Source organism: Clytia hemisphaerica, unplaced genomic scaffold (genome assembly GCF_902728285.1).
Source record: "Clytia hemisphaerica strain Z4C2 unplaced genomic scaffold, Clytia hemisphaerica genome assembly, whole genome shotgun sequence".
In the NCBI taxonomy this organism is placed as follows: Eukaryota; Metazoa; Cnidaria; class Hydrozoa; order Leptothecata; family Clytiidae; genus Clytia; species Clytia hemisphaerica.
Genome location: NW_027104041.1, coordinates 166,487 through 187,920, shown reverse-complemented (window position 1 = coordinate 187,920; position 21,434 = coordinate 166,487). Strand labels below are relative to the sequence as shown.

General features: G+C 34.2%; 1 protein-coding gene across 1 annotated transcript; it reads left to right on the top strand.

Annotated features, from left to right (window-relative positions):
- The first annotated feature begins 62 nt into the window (after positions 1-62).
- LOC136811809 (mitochondrial dicarboxylate carrier-like) lies at positions 63-21,061 on the top strand. Its single transcript, XM_067068436.1, has 14 exons — positions 63-206; positions 5,935-6,037; positions 6,443-6,562; positions 6,961-7,030; positions 7,490-7,534; positions 8,182-8,230; positions 11,600-11,641; positions 13,570-13,613; positions 14,128-14,198; positions 16,868-16,911; positions 17,276-17,324; positions 18,235-18,315; positions 19,382-19,441; positions 20,047-21,061. Exons 2-14 carry the CDS (start codon positions 5,945-5,947, stop codon positions 20,143-20,145), a joined length of 867 nt encoding a protein of 288 aa, XP_066924537.1. The 5' UTR covers positions 63-206; positions 5,935-5,944; the 3' UTR covers positions 20,146-21,061.
- Positions 21,062-21,434: the final 373 nt, after the last annotated feature.

The window sequence follows — 21,434 nt, the reverse complement described above, 5'->3', positions numbered from 1 at the left end:
CTTGCTGAATCAGCGAAAAAAGGTTCGTGTATTTTTTCACGAAATCACTTCACTATCTTATTTCTCAATCTTGCTCAAGTCAAGTCAAGCCGCGGAAGCTGGAAGAAGACTGTCAGCCGCAGCCTGACAGCAAAACTTTTTACAAAGTCTGTTACACTAGAGTTTCCCTCTCTCTGTCTAGTTTTGTACATGGCTGATGTCAATTGGTAAGATTATTTTCGTGATGAACCCGGAACCCCCTTTCAGCCTTTACTTTGTATGACGATAATTAAGCCTACAAACACCGAGAAACAAGCCGTATATGTACAAGCCGTATATGTATAAAAGTTGCGAAGCGATCCAGAGCCACCTCGATTCGCAAGTTGCAAGCAAAACATATAGTTCCAAATAATAGGAATATTTCATATTTTCAAAAAAAACGGAATTTATAACTGAAAATGTTTAAAAGGAAAAAAACTTTCAAAACAAGAAGCAATTTCATATTATACTTAAGTTCAACAGATTAAAAGGATGGAAAAATGTCTTGTATATTTGGAAAAAAAGTTTTTTATCTGAAAGAATGCCCTAAGGGAAAAAAACTCCACTCTCAGAAGCCATTTTCCATTCCAAAAGCATTCTGAAAAGTTATATAACATTTTATAAGGCCACAATCACAAATAACTAGTTCGCGCTGTCCAACTGACTGATAATATTTTTCTTAATTTTCTGAACACTGCAATACAGTAGCTATTTATTTAAAATTTTCGTTGGATTTGATTTCTGCCCAACACATAGTTTGAAAATCCAATTTTTCTGACGTTTCAGCTGCCGACCAAACAATCAATTAATTTCTTAACCTAAAAACGACGCAAACCAGCGCAAAAACCAGTTATTAGTGATGGTGACCTATTTTCAGAAAATATATATACCTTTAATTTGGCGGATGGCCGAAAAAGTTTTTTAGATGGAATTTAATTTGGCGGATGGACGAAAAAACTAAATTTGGCGGGAATTTAATTTGGCGTTTGCTGAAAATTTTATCCTTAAAATGGCGTAAAAACAGCAAAAAAAAATGCAAAAACACCTTAAAAGAGATCATATTTTCAAAAAGTTTAATTTGGTGGGAATTTAATTTGGCGGATGGCGGAAAAAAGAAATTTTGGCGGGAACTTAATTTGGCGGATTCTGGCCAAATCCGCCAAATCCGCCAAATTTTCTTTCCGCCAAAATTTCTTCCTTTAAGGTATCAAAAAGGTAAAAAAAAAAAATTTCATACTGTAACAGGAATTATTTCCTTATTTTCAATTAGTACGTAAAAAAATTGCAATTGTAATCAACAAAAGTTTTTCACATTTTAAACGTGGAAGACAATATTATATACTGTAGTTGACGACAAAGGTTTTCCATGTTTTAGATGCATATCAAAAAAAAAATTATAAGCTCAGGCGAAAATTTAAAAAGTGTAGTTTTACCGGAAACCGGTCCAGTGAGAAAACTTTTTTTCTGACCCGGTCGCAAAAATATATACTTAAATGCGATAAACTTTTGTGGAGATTAAATTTTGCGGATTTCACGGATTTGCGTGTCATCCCCAAAAATCTGCATAATTAAATCCCATTGAAAATTTGAGTAGGCCTTATCAGCAAAATATTTCTAAACAAAACTCAAAAAATGTTAAATAAATACTTTTTGAATGTTTAATGGCATCAAAGAAGTGCTAATAATACGCATTTAAACGACCAATGTGATTTGACAGTACAGGCAAAAAAATTGTAAGAATGTTATCACACAATAGTGCCATCCACAAAATTAAGTCATTAATCAATTTTGGGGATTGGCCGCCCGCCCAACTGCGAAATTTAATTCCGCAAAAGTTTATCGCATTAAAGTACTATAAATATGAACCATCATAAAGAAAATCAAGTTGACCGTTCAAGGTATCAAACGTCGTTTTCTTACAGTAGATATTCTCACCCAGTTGTAATTAAAAGTTTGTGCATTAGTACTTGATACATAGAGATTACTTCATACTGTTTGTGTACATAAAAGTTATCTTTAAAGTTCTATTTCAATGATCTTAAGTTATCAAAAATAGCAAAACAAATTTTTTCCAGCAAGCTGCATGTTCTCATGACAAAAGTTTTCCAAATTTTGAACACATGCAATGAAAAGTTCATGGTTCGCTACAAAAGTTTTCCATATATTTTAAACCCATTCCGAAGCGAAGATAATTTCATATTTCACGACACATTTTCCACATTATAATCAAAACGGAAGATAATTTCGAAGTTCAATGAAAGGTGATAATTCCAATTGTTTACATCCAGCTTACTTTTTCAGAGGTTGACATAACATTATTATTCATCAGGCCGCCTGGGCTGCTGGCTGTGGTTGTCAGCTTCAAAAGTTGGAAATAAGCCGCTACCGTATATAATTTCCCCCTCAAAGAGGTTTCAATTACCAGTTGAGTGTCATTGTTGTAGAAGAAGCACCAAGTAAAATTCAATCTATATAGTAAGGCAAGGAATTTCTCCAGACTTTTTTAAAGCTGCAAGTGTTTCATTTTCAGGCACAACATGGTCAGATTTCTCCAAAAATATTCAGTCACTAGCCCTGTTACAATTCATTTTAACATGTACAGGTAAAATTCAAGTTATTTTGTTGTCAAAATTGGCAAACATGTCCTGTTTTTTCAAGAAAATGCATCTCTCATTCCAAACCAACAGAATTGAAACAAAACATCAAATCCAGGGAGGGATAATAAGAAAACTTTATCATCCACCATTTCTTGTGCCAATCAGACAAAAAACATGATCCAATTCGACTCTTGAAGCATGAAAATCGAAGAAAAATAACCGAGGAGCAGTATTTGTTGTCAATTTGTTGCCGCCATCTTAATGTTTTGACGGCTAGAAACCAGTATGGTCTAATCATCAATACCCTTCCGAACCGGGCGATGTTCCCCGATCTGCAAGGAGAATAAAGCACCGCAGTGATGTTTTCCCGCGACGTGCCTTCAAAAATAACGTTGTCCGTCTCAAAAAAAGGCACTCTACTGTTCTCTCGCTCGGAGCTCGATTGAATATGAGCCATGTAGTCATACACGGAATTTCAAATTCGAATACGTCAAATTTAATGTAATGGAGATAATTTTCTCTATCATTTCCGGGAATATCCTTCATATTTTATCCCCTTAATATTCATTGTCGCGCGACTCGGAGATACTAAACGTTTTTCCCATCTCCTGCCTTATAGATGGTTGAAAGAATGGAAAGTTAAAGGTACGCACACACGATAGCAAAACTGCTTCGCTCATGTACATTCGCTTCGCAAAAACCCAACATAGAACAGGTGTATTTTGTAATGCAGAATATGATAGTGTGAATCTTTTTGAATTTCTATGTTAGGATTTTTTCTCAATGCCCTGTAACTATGCTCATTGCTAAGACCTTATGTTAAAAACGAAAGCGATTACGGCAAAAATTCATCAAAAATATTGATTTTTCGTAATACCCCAAATATTGATACTTGACTGTACCGTAGAGTCGTTTAATATCGACATGCGTCTTGTTATTTCGACATAGCTGTAGGCTGGTCTTCCAGCCATGCGCGATTGATATCGACAATCAGTCCGTCACAAACAGCGACATTTCGATCGCACGGAAGCGCTTCAAAACACCAGCTTTTTTGGAGTTTTGTCTCGTTTACCCAAACGCTTCAATCTCGCATAGGCTTAGGGGTCAAGACTAGAACCCCCAATACGAGACATTTGCCTGACCGAAAAAAAATCATCATCATCAATTTTGTTAATTGTCAGAATCGTTTACTCACTGGAAATACGCAACTTTTTGAAGTTTCATTTTTTTTCGGTTGTGCTTCATTTAAAAAAAAACGAAGATGAAAAGTTACCATCAATCCCGCGAGTAAAAGAAAGTATTCCAACCAGTCTACGAAAAATGTATATACAGTATAATAAAACTATTATATACCGGGTGCGCCACAAAAAAGTTTCTCTCTTTGAAACTAATTTTCTCGAAATCTAAAAATTTCAAAAGAACCATTCCTATTTCATTGGAAAGAAGAAAGATAGACTTAAATTTTGATGGGTCATTTATTAAATTCGATTCATTAGATCAAAAGTTATATCCAATTGAATAAAAATGTTACTTTCAGAAAGTGCTCGAAAACGTTAAAAATCGACCTATCAAATTTTTACTTTAAATTTGGCAATCGCAATAGCCTTTACATGATTATGAACATTTTTCATTAACTAAACACATAAATTTTGAAACTGAAGGGTCGAAAGGGTTCAAAATCTTCATCAAAATTAATTTGATTTAGTTTTACCGAAATTTTCCTCAGATTTTTGGTTCTAGACTGGATTAAGTCTATGTAAGGCTGAATCTACCTCGAAACCCATATTTGATGTATTTTTATGAATTCTATCAGATTTCTTGGCTTTTTTCGACGAACTTTCTTCCTTTCATTGAAATTCAACCTTCCTTTAGATAACAAAAGGTCATTTAGACAGCTAATTATCATTTTTAATGACTGAATCAAAAATACTGATATATCATGTAATTATGCTTCTGAATAATTTGATAGGTCGATTTTTAACGTTTTTGAGCACTTTCCAAAAGTAACTTTTTTATTCAATTGAGCATAACTTTTGATCTAATGAATCGAATTCAATAAATGACCCATCAAAATTTAAGTTTATTTTTCTTCTTTTGTATAAAATAGGAATGGTTCCTTTAAAATTTTTAAATTTCGAGAAAATTACTTTTAAAGAGAGAAACTTTTTTGTGGCGGACCCGGTATATTGACAATATTGACTCTTAGCCTAGACTAAAACTCCCATATCAGGATTAGAAACTAGGCTAGTCTTACCTCTACCTTTTCCTTTGCAGCAACAAGCTGTATATGTATAAAAGTTGTGAAGTGTTCCAGAGCCTCCTCACCCTTAATGACATGCAAACGCCATATATTTTATAACGACAAACGAGCTGTTTGACTTTTACGTTCACTGCAGTCTTTAAAGATTTTTCAAAAACCCTCCCATTTGCAACATTTTTATAGTCCTTCTCTTTTAAAAAAGATATCTGTAGACATCCCTATGTTGCTGTCATGGCAATGGCCTATTACAGGCGATGTCAACCGAACGTTATGGAACCAATTTTCGTAATGGATCAATCGAATTTCATTGAACTAATCAGGCTAATCGAACAATAAATGTTCGATTACCGAACCAAATCGAACAGTAATCTAACTTTACCGGAAATAACTGTTTGATTATAGTTCAGTCACAAAAATCCTTGCATTTGCACAGGGTTCGACATGCGGCAAATGCAACGGGTCGAAAACAAAAGTGATGAAAAAACCCCGTGCAAATACACTCAATCACTGCGACTTATTGCATTTACACAGAGTGGAAAAATGTTTCACTTGATTATAAAAAAATGCATAGATCAAAATTTTAACCCGTAGACATAAATTTTCTAAAAAGGCTAATAAAGAATCTTCTAAAGAAATAATGAAATGCCATTCGTCTTCGTTTTATGCCATTTTCATTTTAAAGTTGAGATTTGTGAATTTTCACGCATTTTGCCTTACATGTTCTAGCTCATTTGCACAGGGTCGGAAAAAATCGTTGAAACCATTGCAAATGCACACCTCGTGCAAATGCAAGGATTTCCGTGACTGATAGTTCGATAACAGAACAATATATTGCTCAATTTAAGTATTGCATTTTGAAGTTTTTTTTGGGAATCCAGTGACATCATAGGATCCATTTACCCCTAGACAAGAGTCTGTCTTCTGATAGAAAATGATTGTTCAATAATTTGAAATGTATATTGTCAATTAAAAAAAAAAAGAAATATGTAATTTTATTATCAGAAAAATTAATTAACTTTCTTTGTCCTACTTTTAACTATTGTATTAATTTTATAATAGGATCTGATCAATGAGCAATAAACCAAAAAGACAAAGATGGTACCTGGGTGGACCAGCTGGTGCTGGAGCGGTCATGTTCACTCATCCATTGGATCTGCTCAAGGTAGAATACAATACCATGTAATTATTTGTCTACTTTAAACAGATTCGAATCACATAATAAGTCACATTAGGCTTTGATGTGTAAATTTTGGGTGTTTAACCTTTTAATAAACCAAAGTTGAAACAGGGATGTTATTTTTTTAATAGATATAATAGATATTTCTCCCAATTCACTGTCTCTGTTCAGTCAGTAAACCAAAATTCACTTCCAACTATACCAAGTGGCAATTAAGTCCTCGAGTTCCACATGGACCCGTAGCTCAATGGTAGAGCAAATGCCCACGAATGGCATGGTTATGAGTTCAAGTCTTGCTGGATCCGTTGGTTTTCGAATGGCTCTCGGTGGCTGGTCAGAAGACAACATGAGAGCTACTGTATTCACTTCATTACTATATGATTATTTTAGGTTCACCTACAGCAAGCAAAAACAACCAATAGAGGATTAATCTCAACTGCTTTGAAAGTCATCAAGAATGATGGTTTCTTAGGGTTGTATGGTGGTATCAGTGCTTCCATATTACGACAGGTTTCATCATTACATCTTCTTTCCTTCAGTGTACAAGGTCTATGTAATCATGCAATTTAAAGTCTCAGGGGCACTTGAAACGATTAAATTTGACTTTTGATATTCTATGATATTCTTATAGTATTCAGACATTTTAGAAGATAGACATTTTGATAATATCAAAGCTCATACTTCAGGTGTAGAACAATAAACTCAATATAAATTCACTCCCGATCTGTATAATATCACTGTCTCACTAACATTCTGCTGACTTGTTATTGTGAATGTTCCGATCACAGACTTGCACCGTGTTCAAATCCCAAGTACTTTCCTAACAGGGTATTAGGGAAGATAGACTCTTAACCTACACTCATCCCATTCAAACATTTTTGTAATTGTTTGTCTTCTTCTTTGCTTAGCTCACTTACAACACAACACGTTTTGCCTTATATGAAAGACTCAGTGCAAAACTACTGGAAAATCGTAATGGTAAGTTTTTATGAAGTATCTTTAGTAATGAGTTAAGTCAGACTTGACTGAGTACAAAGCTCAAGGGTCAAGAACGGTTTAGAAAGTGAGGATCTTTATTTGGAAGTGATAATTTTAGGGATGTCATTTTGGATAAGCAATTTTTTATATATCTTATTTTGTCAGGATTATATAATTTGCTGTATCTTGACTTCTTTGGAAGAAATCAATGTCCAAATCAATGTCCATTTTTCATATTGAAGACATTTTTAATGTGGTATTTTGTTGGTAGTAATTCAAAACACCTCTCTATTCCCTCCTCCCCTTCATCGACCCAAAGACCACACCTTCTGCACTATGTAATAATCTATATACCACTTAAAAAATTTTACGTAAAGAATTGTAAGATCTATATCCAATATGTTGTTATCACGAGATTTACTTTAAATTGCATAATATTTCTTAAAATTGTTCCTTTAGATGCCTTACCGTTTTATCAGAAGCTTGCTATTGGTTGTGTAAGTGGTGAGTTTTATATATATTTCTTTTCCGATTCGAAAAAAAAAATTCTAAATTGGAGAGAGACATTTTTTTTACAAAATAATACAAATTAAAGCAAACCCTCTTTCAATTAAAGTTTTTCATGTTTCTAGGCCAGTTGTATAGAGATAATCGTTCAAAGCTATATAAGACTGTGGATATATGTAGCTCTTTGTTTATGATTATTGACAAGTTGACAAAGATGGTGTCTCCAATCATTGCAAAGTAGAGAGTCGGTGTCTCCTTTAACAGTATCAAAACAATACAATCTTTTTTTATAAGCATAACCTTTATACACGTTTTTTTTATAAGAACATCTAAAATTTTTGAAGCCTTTGGATGTTCTTAACTTTTTGAGTTTTAAGCCTAAAAATGTCCTTAAACATGTTCTTATTTTTCTCATTTTATGAATATTTTTGTCCATTTTATCAAGAATTTCGGTGTTTTTGAGTCCTCAAAGCCTTAACTTGTTCTTTACATTAAGCTTAGGTCGAAAAATTCATCATTCAAATTTTGTTTTAAAAATGGGATCAATTATTAAAGAATTAAACAGTTTTTAAACTGTACACCTTCTTACAAGGTGGATGAAATCATTAAACTTTTTAAATGATGGTCCATTTTCTGGTTTTTAGGGTTTGTCGCTGGTGTTGTTGGCAATCCTGCAGACATGGTTCTGACCAGGTAAATTATGAAATCATAAACCATCGTTAAATTATACGTCAATTACTTTTGTGGTCCATTTATTGAAAAATCAAAGAAATTCAATTAAAAAACTCGAGTAAAATTTCGCATTATAATGCAATAACTTCCTAATTTTTAAAAATCTTCCAAACTGTTTAGGTTTTGTTAGCTGGCAAAATCAACATCCTTTAAAAATACTGCTAGTATTTTAGCAAGTAGTGATCGGTTTGAATTCAACCATTTAGAATTGAATACTGAGCCATTTCTACCCTTTTGGTTTTTGACATGACATGTTTTAAGTCCACCCTAGGAAAATAAGGTACCTTCTGAATTTTAGGCACCCCAAATAAACAGCAACTAGTAGGGGTTATTATAATACATTTTTTTGCTCAGAATTTACATGCTCTTTCAGATGGTATCAATAATTTTCGTTTATTTTGACTTTAAAAAATCAGCCATTTTCCTACCCCTTATTTCCCCTTGCAATTTTGCCTATAGCGTCACTATTTTAGTCATAAAAAGTTTTCCCGGGCCTAATCCACGTCCTCCCTCTCAAAAATATATTTTAGTATACTGTTCTTTGGAATAGACTAAAAATGGTTGGGTCGTAGAAAGATGTCACGGGACCCTAGCCTAGAAATCTAAGCTAGTTTGATTCAGTCACTCGGATAAATCTGATGGTTAAGTTGTGACTGAATAACTAGCTTAGGGACAGTAAACTCGGTAGCTTATCAACTGACAACAACGACAATTCAAATTTCGCGGCGAGGGATAACGTAAACTTACATAATTTGCATAATTATTCGTCGTTGACTTAATTCCGTTTCATATCAAAAATATACACACAGAACATAATATCAAAACATTATTTAGAATTTTTTTATTTTGTCTTTTTTCTATCTTCTGATTGGCTCTTATTGTAAGATTAGATAAACAAACCCTCCGTCTTACAGTTTATGCGCTCCTTTTGTAAAATATAAAATGAAATTCTATTGTAAAGTGTGCCGATGGAGAGTGAAGGAAAAATTTGTTCATTTTTTCAAAAAGTTATGCTCGTGTTTTATGGAAAAGTCAACAAGAGACAAATTCGTTTCTTGAGTGATAATTTTGTGATTTGACATAAAAGTATTTTGTACGATTTTTACAAAGCTCATCATAAAAATAACCTTCAACAAAATAAATAAAGATTACTTTAGACTAGCAGGCTAAAATACCGTATTATACAAAACAATGTAATCCCCCAAAAAAACATTTTCTTGAGTCTTGAATTCGTATAGCTGTCACTGACATAAGCACCGACAATTTTATGTTCTTCGAAAACGAAAGATGTCATTGTCTGTAAAATCGAGCATCAAGTCTCAAATTCATAAAACAACAAGAAGCCATAACCAGTCAAAAACCAAGAACTGTCTATCATCTATCCATTACGCCGATTACAGTATAATACAATATCATGACATGCAATCCAATTAGAATACAGAACTACAGCATAGGATCTGTACAAGTACTCTCTCTTATATATTGCCACATACTATAGTCAATGTTCAATCACAAATCTTTACTTTATTATTTGCCATTCTGGAAACAAGCAACTTTTGCTGTCTTTACGACGAATAGCATTCTTTTTTCTTCATCAGTTCAATTCTTCCCAAAAACAAGAGAAGCACTATCAGGTCGGGATCAGGTCTTGAAAACTTTTTCTGATACAGTATTCCAAATATATCTCTCGGCTCTCTCATTGTAATAGTCTCACATCATAATATAATCGAAGAAAGATCTTGCATTCAATGAGTCCCACCTCTTCTACTCGTTTTCTGATAAAATAATTATAAACTTCTATCACTCACGAAAACTCCCGATTTTTTACCACGTGACCCACTCTGACCAATCAGAAGCTCACCGAATCCTGCGTTCATATTATGAACGCGCCCTTTCCCTAAGCCAGTATTCCAAGGCAAACTTAAAATCCGTAAATATAAAAAATGTAATAAATATAATAAAAACACTTTATTGACATAAGCCGTGTGTCCTAGCCTTGTGAATACGGGCTTAGTTAACTAGGCTAACGGGACCCCAGGCTTGGTCCTCTACTAAACACAAAAAAAATCTTTAAACAGCGCATGTAAAAAGATCTTCCCATGTCAAGTGATTTTAAGTACTATTAGATTTTGCGTCTATAAATCGGGTGACTCAAAGTCATGAAAGAAATATCGTTCAGCTTGTGCAATGACTTCAATAAGTTATTCAAAATCGCCTTTTTGAGGACTCCACTTTCTTCGCCAAGACTGTATAATGAAATTGAACGCTTTATGCGACATAACCCAGCTGGCACACAACGTTGTTTCAGCGTTGACCTAACGTTAAATGGACCTTGTGAACGTTAGATAAACGTTGAAACAACGTTGTTTGCCAGCTGGCAAAGTATAGATCTACAATGATACATGATTAAGAAATGGTGTATTTCTTCTCAATACTTTAAGTTTCTTCCTTACGCATTCATCAGTTGATTAGAAATCTACAAGGATCTACAATGATCTACAAGGATCTACAATGATCTACAAGGATCTACAATGATCTACAATGATCTACAAGGATATATACAATGATCTACAAGGATCTACAATGATCTATAAGGATATACAAGGATATACAATGATCTATAAGGATCTACAATGATCTACAAGGATCTACAATGATCTACAAGGATCTATAATGATCTATAAGGATCTACAATGATCTACAAGGATCTACAATGATCTACAATGATACATACAATGATCTACAAGGATCTACAAGGATCTATAAGGATCTACAATGATCTACAAGGATCTACAATGATCTACAATGATACATACAATGATCTACAAGGATCTACAATGATTTACAAGGATATATACAATGATCTACAAGGATATACAATGATCTATAAGGACCTACAATGATCTACAATGATCTACAAGGATATACAATGATCTATAAGGATCTACAATGATCTACAAGGATCTATAATGATCTACAATGATACATACAATGATCTACAAGGATCTACAATGATTTACAAGGATATATACAATGATCTACAAGGATATACAATGATCTATAAGGACCTACAATGATCTACAATGATCTACAATGATCTACAAGGATATACAATGATCTATAAGGATCTACAATGATCTACAAGGATCTATAATGATCTACAATGATACATACAATGATCTACAAGGATCTACAATGATCTACAAGGATCTACAAGGATCTACAAGGATCTACAAGGATCTACAATGATCTACAAGGATCTACAAGGATCTACAATGATCTACAATGATACATGTCAAGGTTTATGAAGACTTTGATTCTTCCATTTAGAATGCAAAATGATGTCAGACTGCCCAAAGATATGCGAAGAAAGTAAGTTACCAATATTCACCCCTCAAAGTTTACAGGGTATCTGGGGTTTAGAGTAGAGCACTGAAGATAATATTCTATTCAGGATATGCACCCCTGTGACATTTGCTGACATAACGTAACTTTTACAATAGCTGGTTGCTTGATTAAAAACATAATGGGCTCTTCCAGAAAATGTTCGTACGTTCGTGCCTTGTCCGGGGGGGGGGGTAAACTTGCTCTATTTGAGGGTAATTTTGAGTGTCCTGTGGGTCAACTAATGCTTGTCCGGGGGTTAGACCTGCTGTCCGAGGGGTCAAAAGTCACGATATCCGGGGGTAGATTTATTTCTAAAAAATGTTATATCCTCCACCCCCCCATATTCAAAATTTTCTGGAAAAGCCCAATTTCATGAAGTCATTGCAGTGGTGCATATCATGGATAAACTTGTCTATCCTTGTCGGCGCGGTCGGACTTGTGACGAAAATACAAGTGAAATTATCCTTGACGAATGTATCAAAAACACAAGTGTAGGAGTGCTCTTGTGAAACATATACAAAAGATGCCCTTTCATTGAAGTGATAAAGTAATGTCAATAAAGTTAAGATTAATTCGAATGCTAAAAATAGTTTGCACTCGACTGTAGAGACTGCAGAGACTCTCTAAAATGTTTCTAGAGTTTTTGCGGGAATTTCCTTAGAATTGAAAAAATGCCGTGCGCCGAGAATAAATCTTCCTTGTAAATTCATTACCAGTCCCCTAAAGAGCCGACCGCGCTTCTAAGGGTTGGTAGGTGTATTTGATTCTGCATGATAATATTTCTTCTGACTTAGGCTTCAATTATTTCTCAGATACCCTTGTTATTGCACTCAACTATGCACAGCATGCTTACCAGGACCATCACATACGTAACACAATGCACTTCACAAAAGTATAACACTTATCTATAAACTCTCACTCTTATAAAATTAGTTTCACCTCGAAATTGACTTAAAAATGTGTCCCCAGCGGTTTAAGCGCTGACGTGATTTTTAGCGTGATGGCATGATCTATGATTTAGAAAAGCGTGATACGTGATTGATGGGATGGGAGAGTTTTTTTTTGGTGTATAAATGGCGTGATGAGAGAATTCTCGGCATGGCGAAGTCAGTTTTGCCGTTTTGGCATGTCGGTAGACTCCTTTATAGACCTGATTAGAACTATATCCAAAAGAAGGTAGAGGAAGAGGTCAATTACATTCCAACCGCCTCGGCGGGTGCTAAGAAATTGGTCATGCGTAGCGGCACTCAAAAGGTCTCTGCTAGTGGTATCCAGTCTAGCAAGAACACAATGTAACGTACCCCTTCCTCTGGAGAGCGGTTAAAAAGGGTGTCCCGAAAAATAGGTCATATGTCAAACTATGACTGCAAGTAGAAAATTTAATCATGTTTATAAGTTTATTGCGTTTCTGTTTCATTGTAACAATTTAACTGTTAATTACAGTGCTGTGTGAGTGAAACTAGACATACACACGCAAAAACTTTTCTACTTGTAGTTGTGTTCTGACACGTGACTTTTTGTGAGTCACCCTGTAGTCTTCTTTTCGCGAAAACAATTAGATTGACTGCTTTATCATGTAAGAAATTTCAGTTTTCCTAACAAAACAAAATATATAGATTTTCTGTTCATCTCCATAATGGGAGCTTTGGGCAGAATTAGAAATAGGAAATTTTTCCTGGTTATTCCCCTTTCTAATAATAACTACTCATATTCGCCCAGTTTTGTTTAGGAGGTTTGGTCAACCAACCATCTCTTATTAAAACCATTCAAAATTCGAAAACAATTTTATGTTCGTTTTTTGTCTTGATTGGCAAGCGTCTTTTAATTTTGCTAAGGATTGTGAGCAGCTTGTATGAATGATCTTGCTCACTGCTACATTTCTAATACAGTTTTCACTTTAAACTTTTCTTCAGCTACAAACATGGGTTTGATGGTATTTATCGTGTGGTAGTCGAAGGTAAGGACCTTGGTTAATTTTGTCCATTGTTCCATCTCTTTAGATTTAAATATGAAATGAATAATAACATTTTCAAATTACATATAGGTCTTTTACTGTACCGGGTGCACCAAAATAAAGTATACAGGTTTGCCAAATTGTTTTGAGTTTACGGATAAACATTTCCAGTTGATTCTCTTTTTATTGTACAGAAGAAAGCCACTTAAATTTTGGTGTATAAAACTTCAATTTCAATTCAGTCCATCAAAACAAAAGTTATGTTTAAAAAGCTGAAAATTTTGACCTACTCAAAATGTCAAAATTGATTTGATTTTTTTTTGCTTGCTTGATAATTATGGTTGATGCTTGATGATTATGAGTTTGTACATTAATTTTCGCGATTTTCGTTTGGTTGAAGCTTGATGATTATGAGTTTGTACATTAAATTTTGCGATTTTCGTTTCTAGAGTTGTTTGTACGTCTTAAGAATTTCTTTTCCTTTATAACTTTGAATATGGGAATTTTTTACTTTCAGAAAGATTCCACACGTTATTTGCTGGTGTAACGATGACGGCAACGAGAGGTCTTTTCATGACTCTTGGACAGGTTTGGAGATTTCTTAACCCAGCTGGCACACAACATTGTTTCAACGTTTTTCTAACAATCACAACGTCCATATAACGTTAGATGAACGTTGAAACAACGCTGTGTGCCAGCTGGGAATACACCTATCAACCGTTAAAGGTTTTGTTTTTAAATAAGAGTGATATCATTTGCTTACTCATCAATTTTAATTCACGAGCTTTTTTGCATTGGATTGGCATAGATGTGGAGCAAAATTGGCCAGAAAGAGGAAAAGAAAAACATTTTTGCTTATATCAGCATAATATAACAATAGCAAGACACTGTCCTGATATGAAATATGTGTCTGATATGAAACGGAAACACTTATGTACAAAAGAAAACCGTTAACGGTGCGGTCGGCTTTTGAGAGGTCTGGTAATGAATTGACAAGGAAATGACGTCAGGTTTATCAAATGTGAGAATATGACCTTATCGGAGTTTTTGATTTTTCTAAAACAGCGATACATTGTGGGATTGTTTCAGGTGTATTACAATAGAGTTCCTTCGAGGGATTTTTAAGAGATTTCTATTGTAATACTCCCGAAACATTCCCACACTGCATCACTTTTTAAGAAAAAATCAAAAACTCCGATAAGATCTATTCTGAACTTGCACTTACATTTACTAACCCTTAACACCACGAATGAAGTCCACAGATATCTTAAATAAAGTACTAGATAGAGCTTTTCCAACCCTATTTGAAGCAAAACAATTCGCCATCTTGAATGTAGTGACGTCACAAATTAGCTTGCGAGATCCTTGAAATTTTGAAGTTATTTAAATGTCAAAAAAGTTTCAACAGTGAAAACCAAGATTTCTACTGTGACCTATTGTGACCTACTTTCAGCAAAGATGGCGCATTGTTTTAGCTTCACCTGTCTTGGCTTGGAAAAGATAGAGTAGCTCTATCTAGTGTTTTATATAAGATATCTGTGGCCAAGTCTCCTAGGAAGGAATGACTTCGAAAATCTTTACCTTTGAGAGGATATCAATGCTACGACTTTTTGACGTCAATTCATAACATGAACTCTTTACAATTAAAGGAACGTTTGTCCTGAACGTTTCACGTTTTCCCATCCAGGAGTTTCTGATCTAGCACCTTCGAGGCTTTGAAATCAATGACGTACTGGCTAAAATATTTCATTTGCCTTCAACGAGTTTCCGTTTGATTTTCGTTCAAAAAGCAAACCTGATACCTTAAGGGCTCTGACCATAGTCGGAAAATTGATTTTAGTATCTGAACATGAAAGTTATGTTTTAGATTCTTTAACACTTTTAACAAAGAATTGCCTTTATAAATTGCTTTTTAATCAAATACCTTAAGAGTAATTAAGAACTTAATTGCAAAAATGACGTTATGAACTTTAAAAAGACGTTAATAATATGTTGCATCACCTTCTTTTATAAAAAGTGCTAAGTTTTAATGGGTAATTAACCTTTTTGTTTCGAAGTTTTTTCAAACTGTCCGCAAAGAATTGAACTATTTTAAATTTTGCGGAAAATTTTTCTAAAAAGATGTGTCAAAAGTTATGACTGTTTTTTTAAGCAAAATCCAGATGAAAAATTGATGAAAATCCACTATTTTGAAGATTTTGAGACAAAGAAGCATTTGCAAAAATTTTCCGCAAAATTTTTTATTGTTCGGTAAAAGATACACCATCTACTGCGAAAATTTTTTCAAAATGTTTTTTTCTTCGCCGAAACTAAGCTCTTCAAAGTTGAAATACTCTTCCTCGCAAAAGTCTTCATTTTCTTCTTCATCAAATTTTTTCAATGCAATTTTTGAATTTTCAGATTCAAGAATAGTTTGTCTAACAGAAAATGTATAACATGCCATAGTTTTGTTGGTTACACCAGTCAGAAAACACATTTTAAACACGGCAATTATGAAAAATTCACTATGGTCAGAGCCCTTAATGGTATTAAATTTCGCGTGTTACAAAATTTCGCGGGTACTTAATTTTACGATTTTTTAGGTCAAATTTCGCGAATTTTAATACCGTTTAAATTTTTCAAAAATTTATTAAATATTAATTAAAAATTAATTAAATACACGCGAGAATTTTCAAAATACGCCGAAAATAGCGATTTTTTTTGTGACACTTAAGGTCTACTTAGACTACACAATATATTGACGTACAATATTTGGCAATATCTTTTTCGGACCGTAATGTAAGACGTAAATAACATGTGCTCGATTATAAAAAGTAATTTTATTTCTGTAAACGATCCCCCTGTATTGTTAGAAAATTGCAAATCTAGCTGACAATATATTTTGGACACCTTTTCAATATGTTGCCGGCCGGCTCTCAGCAATATATCATCAATATATTGCCTGACAATATATTGTGTAGTGTATGTAGCCCTTTAGTTACTATTTTTGCCATTAGTTTTGTTACTATTTTTGGTATGTTTACACCCAATACGTTGTGTTTCAAGCAAAATCAGTCATTTTCTTTCCGTATTCCCACTTTTTGAAAATGCCCGATTTAGTGAATCGCGAAATTTAATACACGTGAAAATTTCCAGAAACTGGCAATCGCGAAATTTAATACACGCGAATTTTAATACCATTAAGGTATTTTTCACGGGATGTCTACCTTGCTTTCCGCTTAGTAACCTTTTACTCCTCTTCTTCAATCATCAAACAGGTAGCAACTTATGACCAAACAAAACAGATACTCATTATGACAGGGTAAGTTTTCTATATTTAGTGAAAAAATCTCGCGGAAGAATTTTTGACCGTCACATTTCTACATAACTGCTCTCAAAAGTAAATTTTGACACATTTTAGCCCTGATTGTACATGAATTAATTAAAACCTTGAGTAAAAAAAGTGTTTTAGTGCGAAATATTTTAAAAGCTCGATTCACGAAAAAGGTTTTCTTGAAATTTTTGAATATTAGAATAGTTTCATTGAAGACGAAGAAAATTCATTCTTTCTAATACGATACTTGGGACTGTTTTTCGCTATTTTTTGTTGAAAGTAGGACCCATATCTAAGTATCGTTGGGAAATGATTGCGTAAATCTAATTTATACCCTTTTTTTTTCTCGCAGATACTTCAAAGATAATGTCCCTACGCATGTCCTTGGTAGCTTTTTTGCAGTAAGCGAATTCCTCGATTCTCCCCATGTAGTTAAAAGCCCGAAGAGCTACAATCCCCTAATTTATATCTGAAACATGCCCCCCCCTTCCCCCCTTTCCCCCTTTCCCCCATTGTCAGCGTTGAGTTCTCTGCCATTTCCGGACTCAACACTGTTAGTGGCCTTGGGTCCGGGGGACGGATTTTTATCTTTCAATAATGTTTAGAATTCTTCTATCTCAAGATATTTGTTGGGGGATTGTAGAGTGGAATCAACCATTACTCTGTTAGCTGTCAGTTAAAAAGAAGAGGAAGAAGAGGATTAAATATTGTATTGATGAATAATCTGGACAAAATTGAAAAATAAATTTCTTAAGTATTATCAAGGGGGAGGGGGTGTTTAAGTTCCCACCAACTCAGCAAATGAGTCGCTTAGACTGGATAATCTGATCCGAACAAGCGGTAACCAACTGGAAGCTGAGAGTAAATATGATACTCTACTTCCGCTTTCTGTATCCATAGTCATTATAAAAAACCCTGGTCTGGCAATGTATTGTTTTAGCTTTCTGACTTTTGATCACGTTACCTAAATCTCCTCTTGGAATTGGTCTATTTTCTAATCACATGATTAAAAAGTTTGCAAAATAAATCGATTTTGGTACGTAAGCTCCATCTTTTAACGATAAAAGAGACAAAAGCCTTACAAAAAGACCAGTGTTTTTTTGACTCTAACATAAGTAGAAGGGATGAACCACTGGGGTCAGTTTCTCAATTCCGGCCAACCAAAATCGCTAGACAAACCTTTAACACTGATACGGCTTCCTTGCGGAAGAAACTATAATCAAAGATGGCAAATAAAACTTAGTCTAGGGTTTATGAAGGTCCCGGCTCCGCCTTGCCGACAGATGAATATTTATGTTTATTTGTTTCTAGGGAACGATAGCGACAAGTATCACACAGCCGTTTGACGTCATCAAAACACGGATGATGAATGCTAAACCTGGTGAATATCAGGTGGGTTTCCAGCTGGCACCACTACGTTATTAGTCAGCCCAGGTGACTCTTCAAATCGGTTCGACGATTTTTTTCCCGCTGGTCGTCGTCGTTAAGACTTTAAGTTTTAATTCCGATTTCGGATTATTTTCGGGAAACAGGATTTCGGAATTACTTAGCGCGCGAAAATAATTTTTTCTTAGTAAGATAAAATAGGACGAGAAAAACACATAACATAAAAAGACGCGTATAATTAAGAATAAGAAAAAAAGGAAAAATATTCTTTTTTGCGTCATATTCAATAGTTAATAAAAGATACTTTTGCATTGTAAATAAAGAAAGAGAACTAATTATAGAGAAAGTGAGTATTAAAGAAATTACTTTTCTTTGAATAATGTTAAGTTGTATACTACTTGTAGAAATTCTTCTATTTGTGTCTTTTATTTTATTGTCATGACAAGACACCCCTCGAGTGTTTTTTATAATCTGATATCTCTGATATAAACTAGACAGGTTCGAGCTGTGAGTCCAATTTTGGACTCACATTTTTAACAGTTGAACAAGCGCAGGACTCACTCACTGAATAAAAATGAGTAAACGACTGGACCACAAAAAATCGCGCTTTTTTCTGAGGCAGTTTGAAAAGAGAAACTAAAACAAGCTTTCATTGGCTAATTCATCAACTGTCATTTTGAGGAGCGAAATTCAAATTCAATACAGCAATGGTATTAATTTGTTTCACCGACTTCTGCTTTGGACGGATCCCACTATGCACCACTACTTTTTCGTCTGAACGTTTCAAGCAAATAGATACGCTCTTTCAAGCTTTTCAGATTTTAACAAAGCTATATTTCTTATTTGTACTTCTAAGCCTTCTAAGCCTTTTGGGCTGACTTTCCAGCGCAGCTGGTTTATTTCAACGTTCATCTAATGATCACAACGTCCATATAACGTTAAATGAACGTTGAAACAACGTTGCGTGTCAAGTGGATTGCTAACGGAACAGAAACCTCACCAAAAACAAATCAAAGGAAAATATCATGCTACTGGGACTTAAATTTTCATCCATAATTGTTTTTTTGCGCAGGGTATTTATCATTGTGCGAAAGACATATCAAAAGATGGTATCTTCAAAGGATTGTACCGAGTAAGACTCACTTCATTTTCTTATTCGAACTAATTTCAAACCATCTAGACGTGTTTTCATTTACGTCCACTTTATTTAGGGTGCGCTTTTCAATATATTCTGCGACTTTAATGGATTTCGCTGTAACTCAAACAAGTAATTTCTATGTTAACAGCCTCAGAAATGTCGTTTAAAAGCTCCATTGGTTTTTAACATAATATTCTTGATATGCATGAGTCGTTTTCCTAATGGAAAAAAAACCCGAAAAAAGCCGGGATTTGACAAATGTTTCATGGCCCCCGGCGTGACAATCGAATTGAGGGGGCCAAAAAAATATGTTGCCCACCATGGTTGGGCGACGAAGAAACTTTTCACCCTTGTTTCACCCCTCTAAACTGTATATATAAGATTTTTTAAAGTAAAAAAAGATTACTTTGGAAAATATTTGGGGGGGGGGGGATGTGTTTGTTACTAAAAATAGAAACACGGTGGCCGAAACCCGACTTTTTCTGGTGCGTCCGTTAGGAAATATGACATCAAAAATAACCGTTAAATTGTTTTGAGACCAAAATTTGAATACTAACAGAATAATAAAAACTGATTAATTTTTGATATTTATTCAACAGGGTTTTGTACCACGCTGGATCCGCCTTGGTCCGCACACCATCCTAACATGGGTATTTCTTGAACAGTTACGTAAAGCGTTTCCTTTGAAAAACGATTGATACTAAGGGGTGATACCGTGTGTATAAAGGGCTATGAATTAGACAATATTTTATAAATCTAAAATTATTTCGTAGAGGTCGATAGACCTGTGAAATATAATTCTATGAATAAAAAACTGCACAATATATTACCAGGTTATAAATTTGGCGAGTATCGGCATGAAACATAGCCTTTACAAGGAATTTTTGCCGTGCGCGGAGCAGTTAGGATCTGTTTGGATATTAGCCATTTTTATTCTGCTTTTGTGCCTACGTAACGTTATATGAATGTCAAAACGTCTTTATCGCCGGTCGGGATCTATCTATAATTAAGGTCATAATATTTGAGAAAAAATGAAAATTCCCCAGAAAGTTTTGAAACCACAATCGATTTGTAAGTGCTCTAAAGTATAGGTTCGAAGGGTAGAGTTTTAACGCTAGACTTAGGACTTACGAACTTAGGATCTGACGATCTAAAAGTTCAAAAATAGTTCAATAAGACTCAGAATATAGCCTGGAAGTCTGCCAACCCATCCCAAATCGAAATATTCGATTAAGTTAAAGAGATAGCCCAAAATCGACTTTCTCGCCGGAACTTTAAATCTTGAAAAACGTTAAAATAACCGGAATTCTCAATATATTTCGACCATGATTGTAGTTAAGGATCTTGGCCAGGACGCCCTCATGTTAGAAAGCGTTAAAAAGTTAATCAATTTTATACGCGTTTTCGTGTATGAATGATATCTATGGTGTCACCCCGGAATAACATATATATAATTGTTTATGTATTTATAAGTTGATTTCGTTCACTTCTATTTAAATTACAGACCGATTTTTATTTTTTCTGCCTCCAACTTTATAGTTGACTTGTTTATTTTTTCTTGCTCTTTTTGCTTTACTTTATTTGCATTCAATCTTTCAAAAGATCGCAAAATTTTCTGAATTTGATTTCGCCAGTCATCTTTTTTGAAATTGAACAAAATATGAATATCTATAGAACTCACATAATGAATTATTTGATATTATTTTTCAATCTAATTTATCTTAAAGGGTAGACCCTGAATATTTTTTATGTCATTTGGCCAAATAGATCAAAAGATATTCACACTTATCAAAGCATTTTTATAAGCGAGCAAAAGCCTTGAAATTTTGAAAAAAATCTTGAAAACAGTATACGAAGTACCTGCTCGCTAGGTAGAAATTATTTCCAAATTCGAAGTTCGAATTTTGAGATGACCTCAGTTTCGAAAAAAGTGTAATGATTGCAATTTCATTTCATTTAAATTTTAGAAAACTTTTAGATTATTTTC

What these genes read in the sequence shown, in the direction of transcription:
- LOC136811809 (XM_067068436.1), top strand. Translation starts at nt 5,945, where the DNA reads ATGAGCAATAAACCAAAAAGACAAAGATGGTACCTGGGTGGACCAGCT. An exon ending in CCCAAAGATATGCGAAGAAA is followed by an intron (nt 11,642 to 13,569) that starts GTAAGTTACCAA and finishes ACTTTTCTTCAG; the next exon opens with CTACAAACATGGGTTTGATG. An exon ending in TCTTCAAAGGATTGTACCGA is followed by an intron (nt 19,442 to 20,046) that starts GTAAGACTCACT and finishes TTTATTCAACAG; the next exon opens with GGTTTTGTACCACGCTGGAT.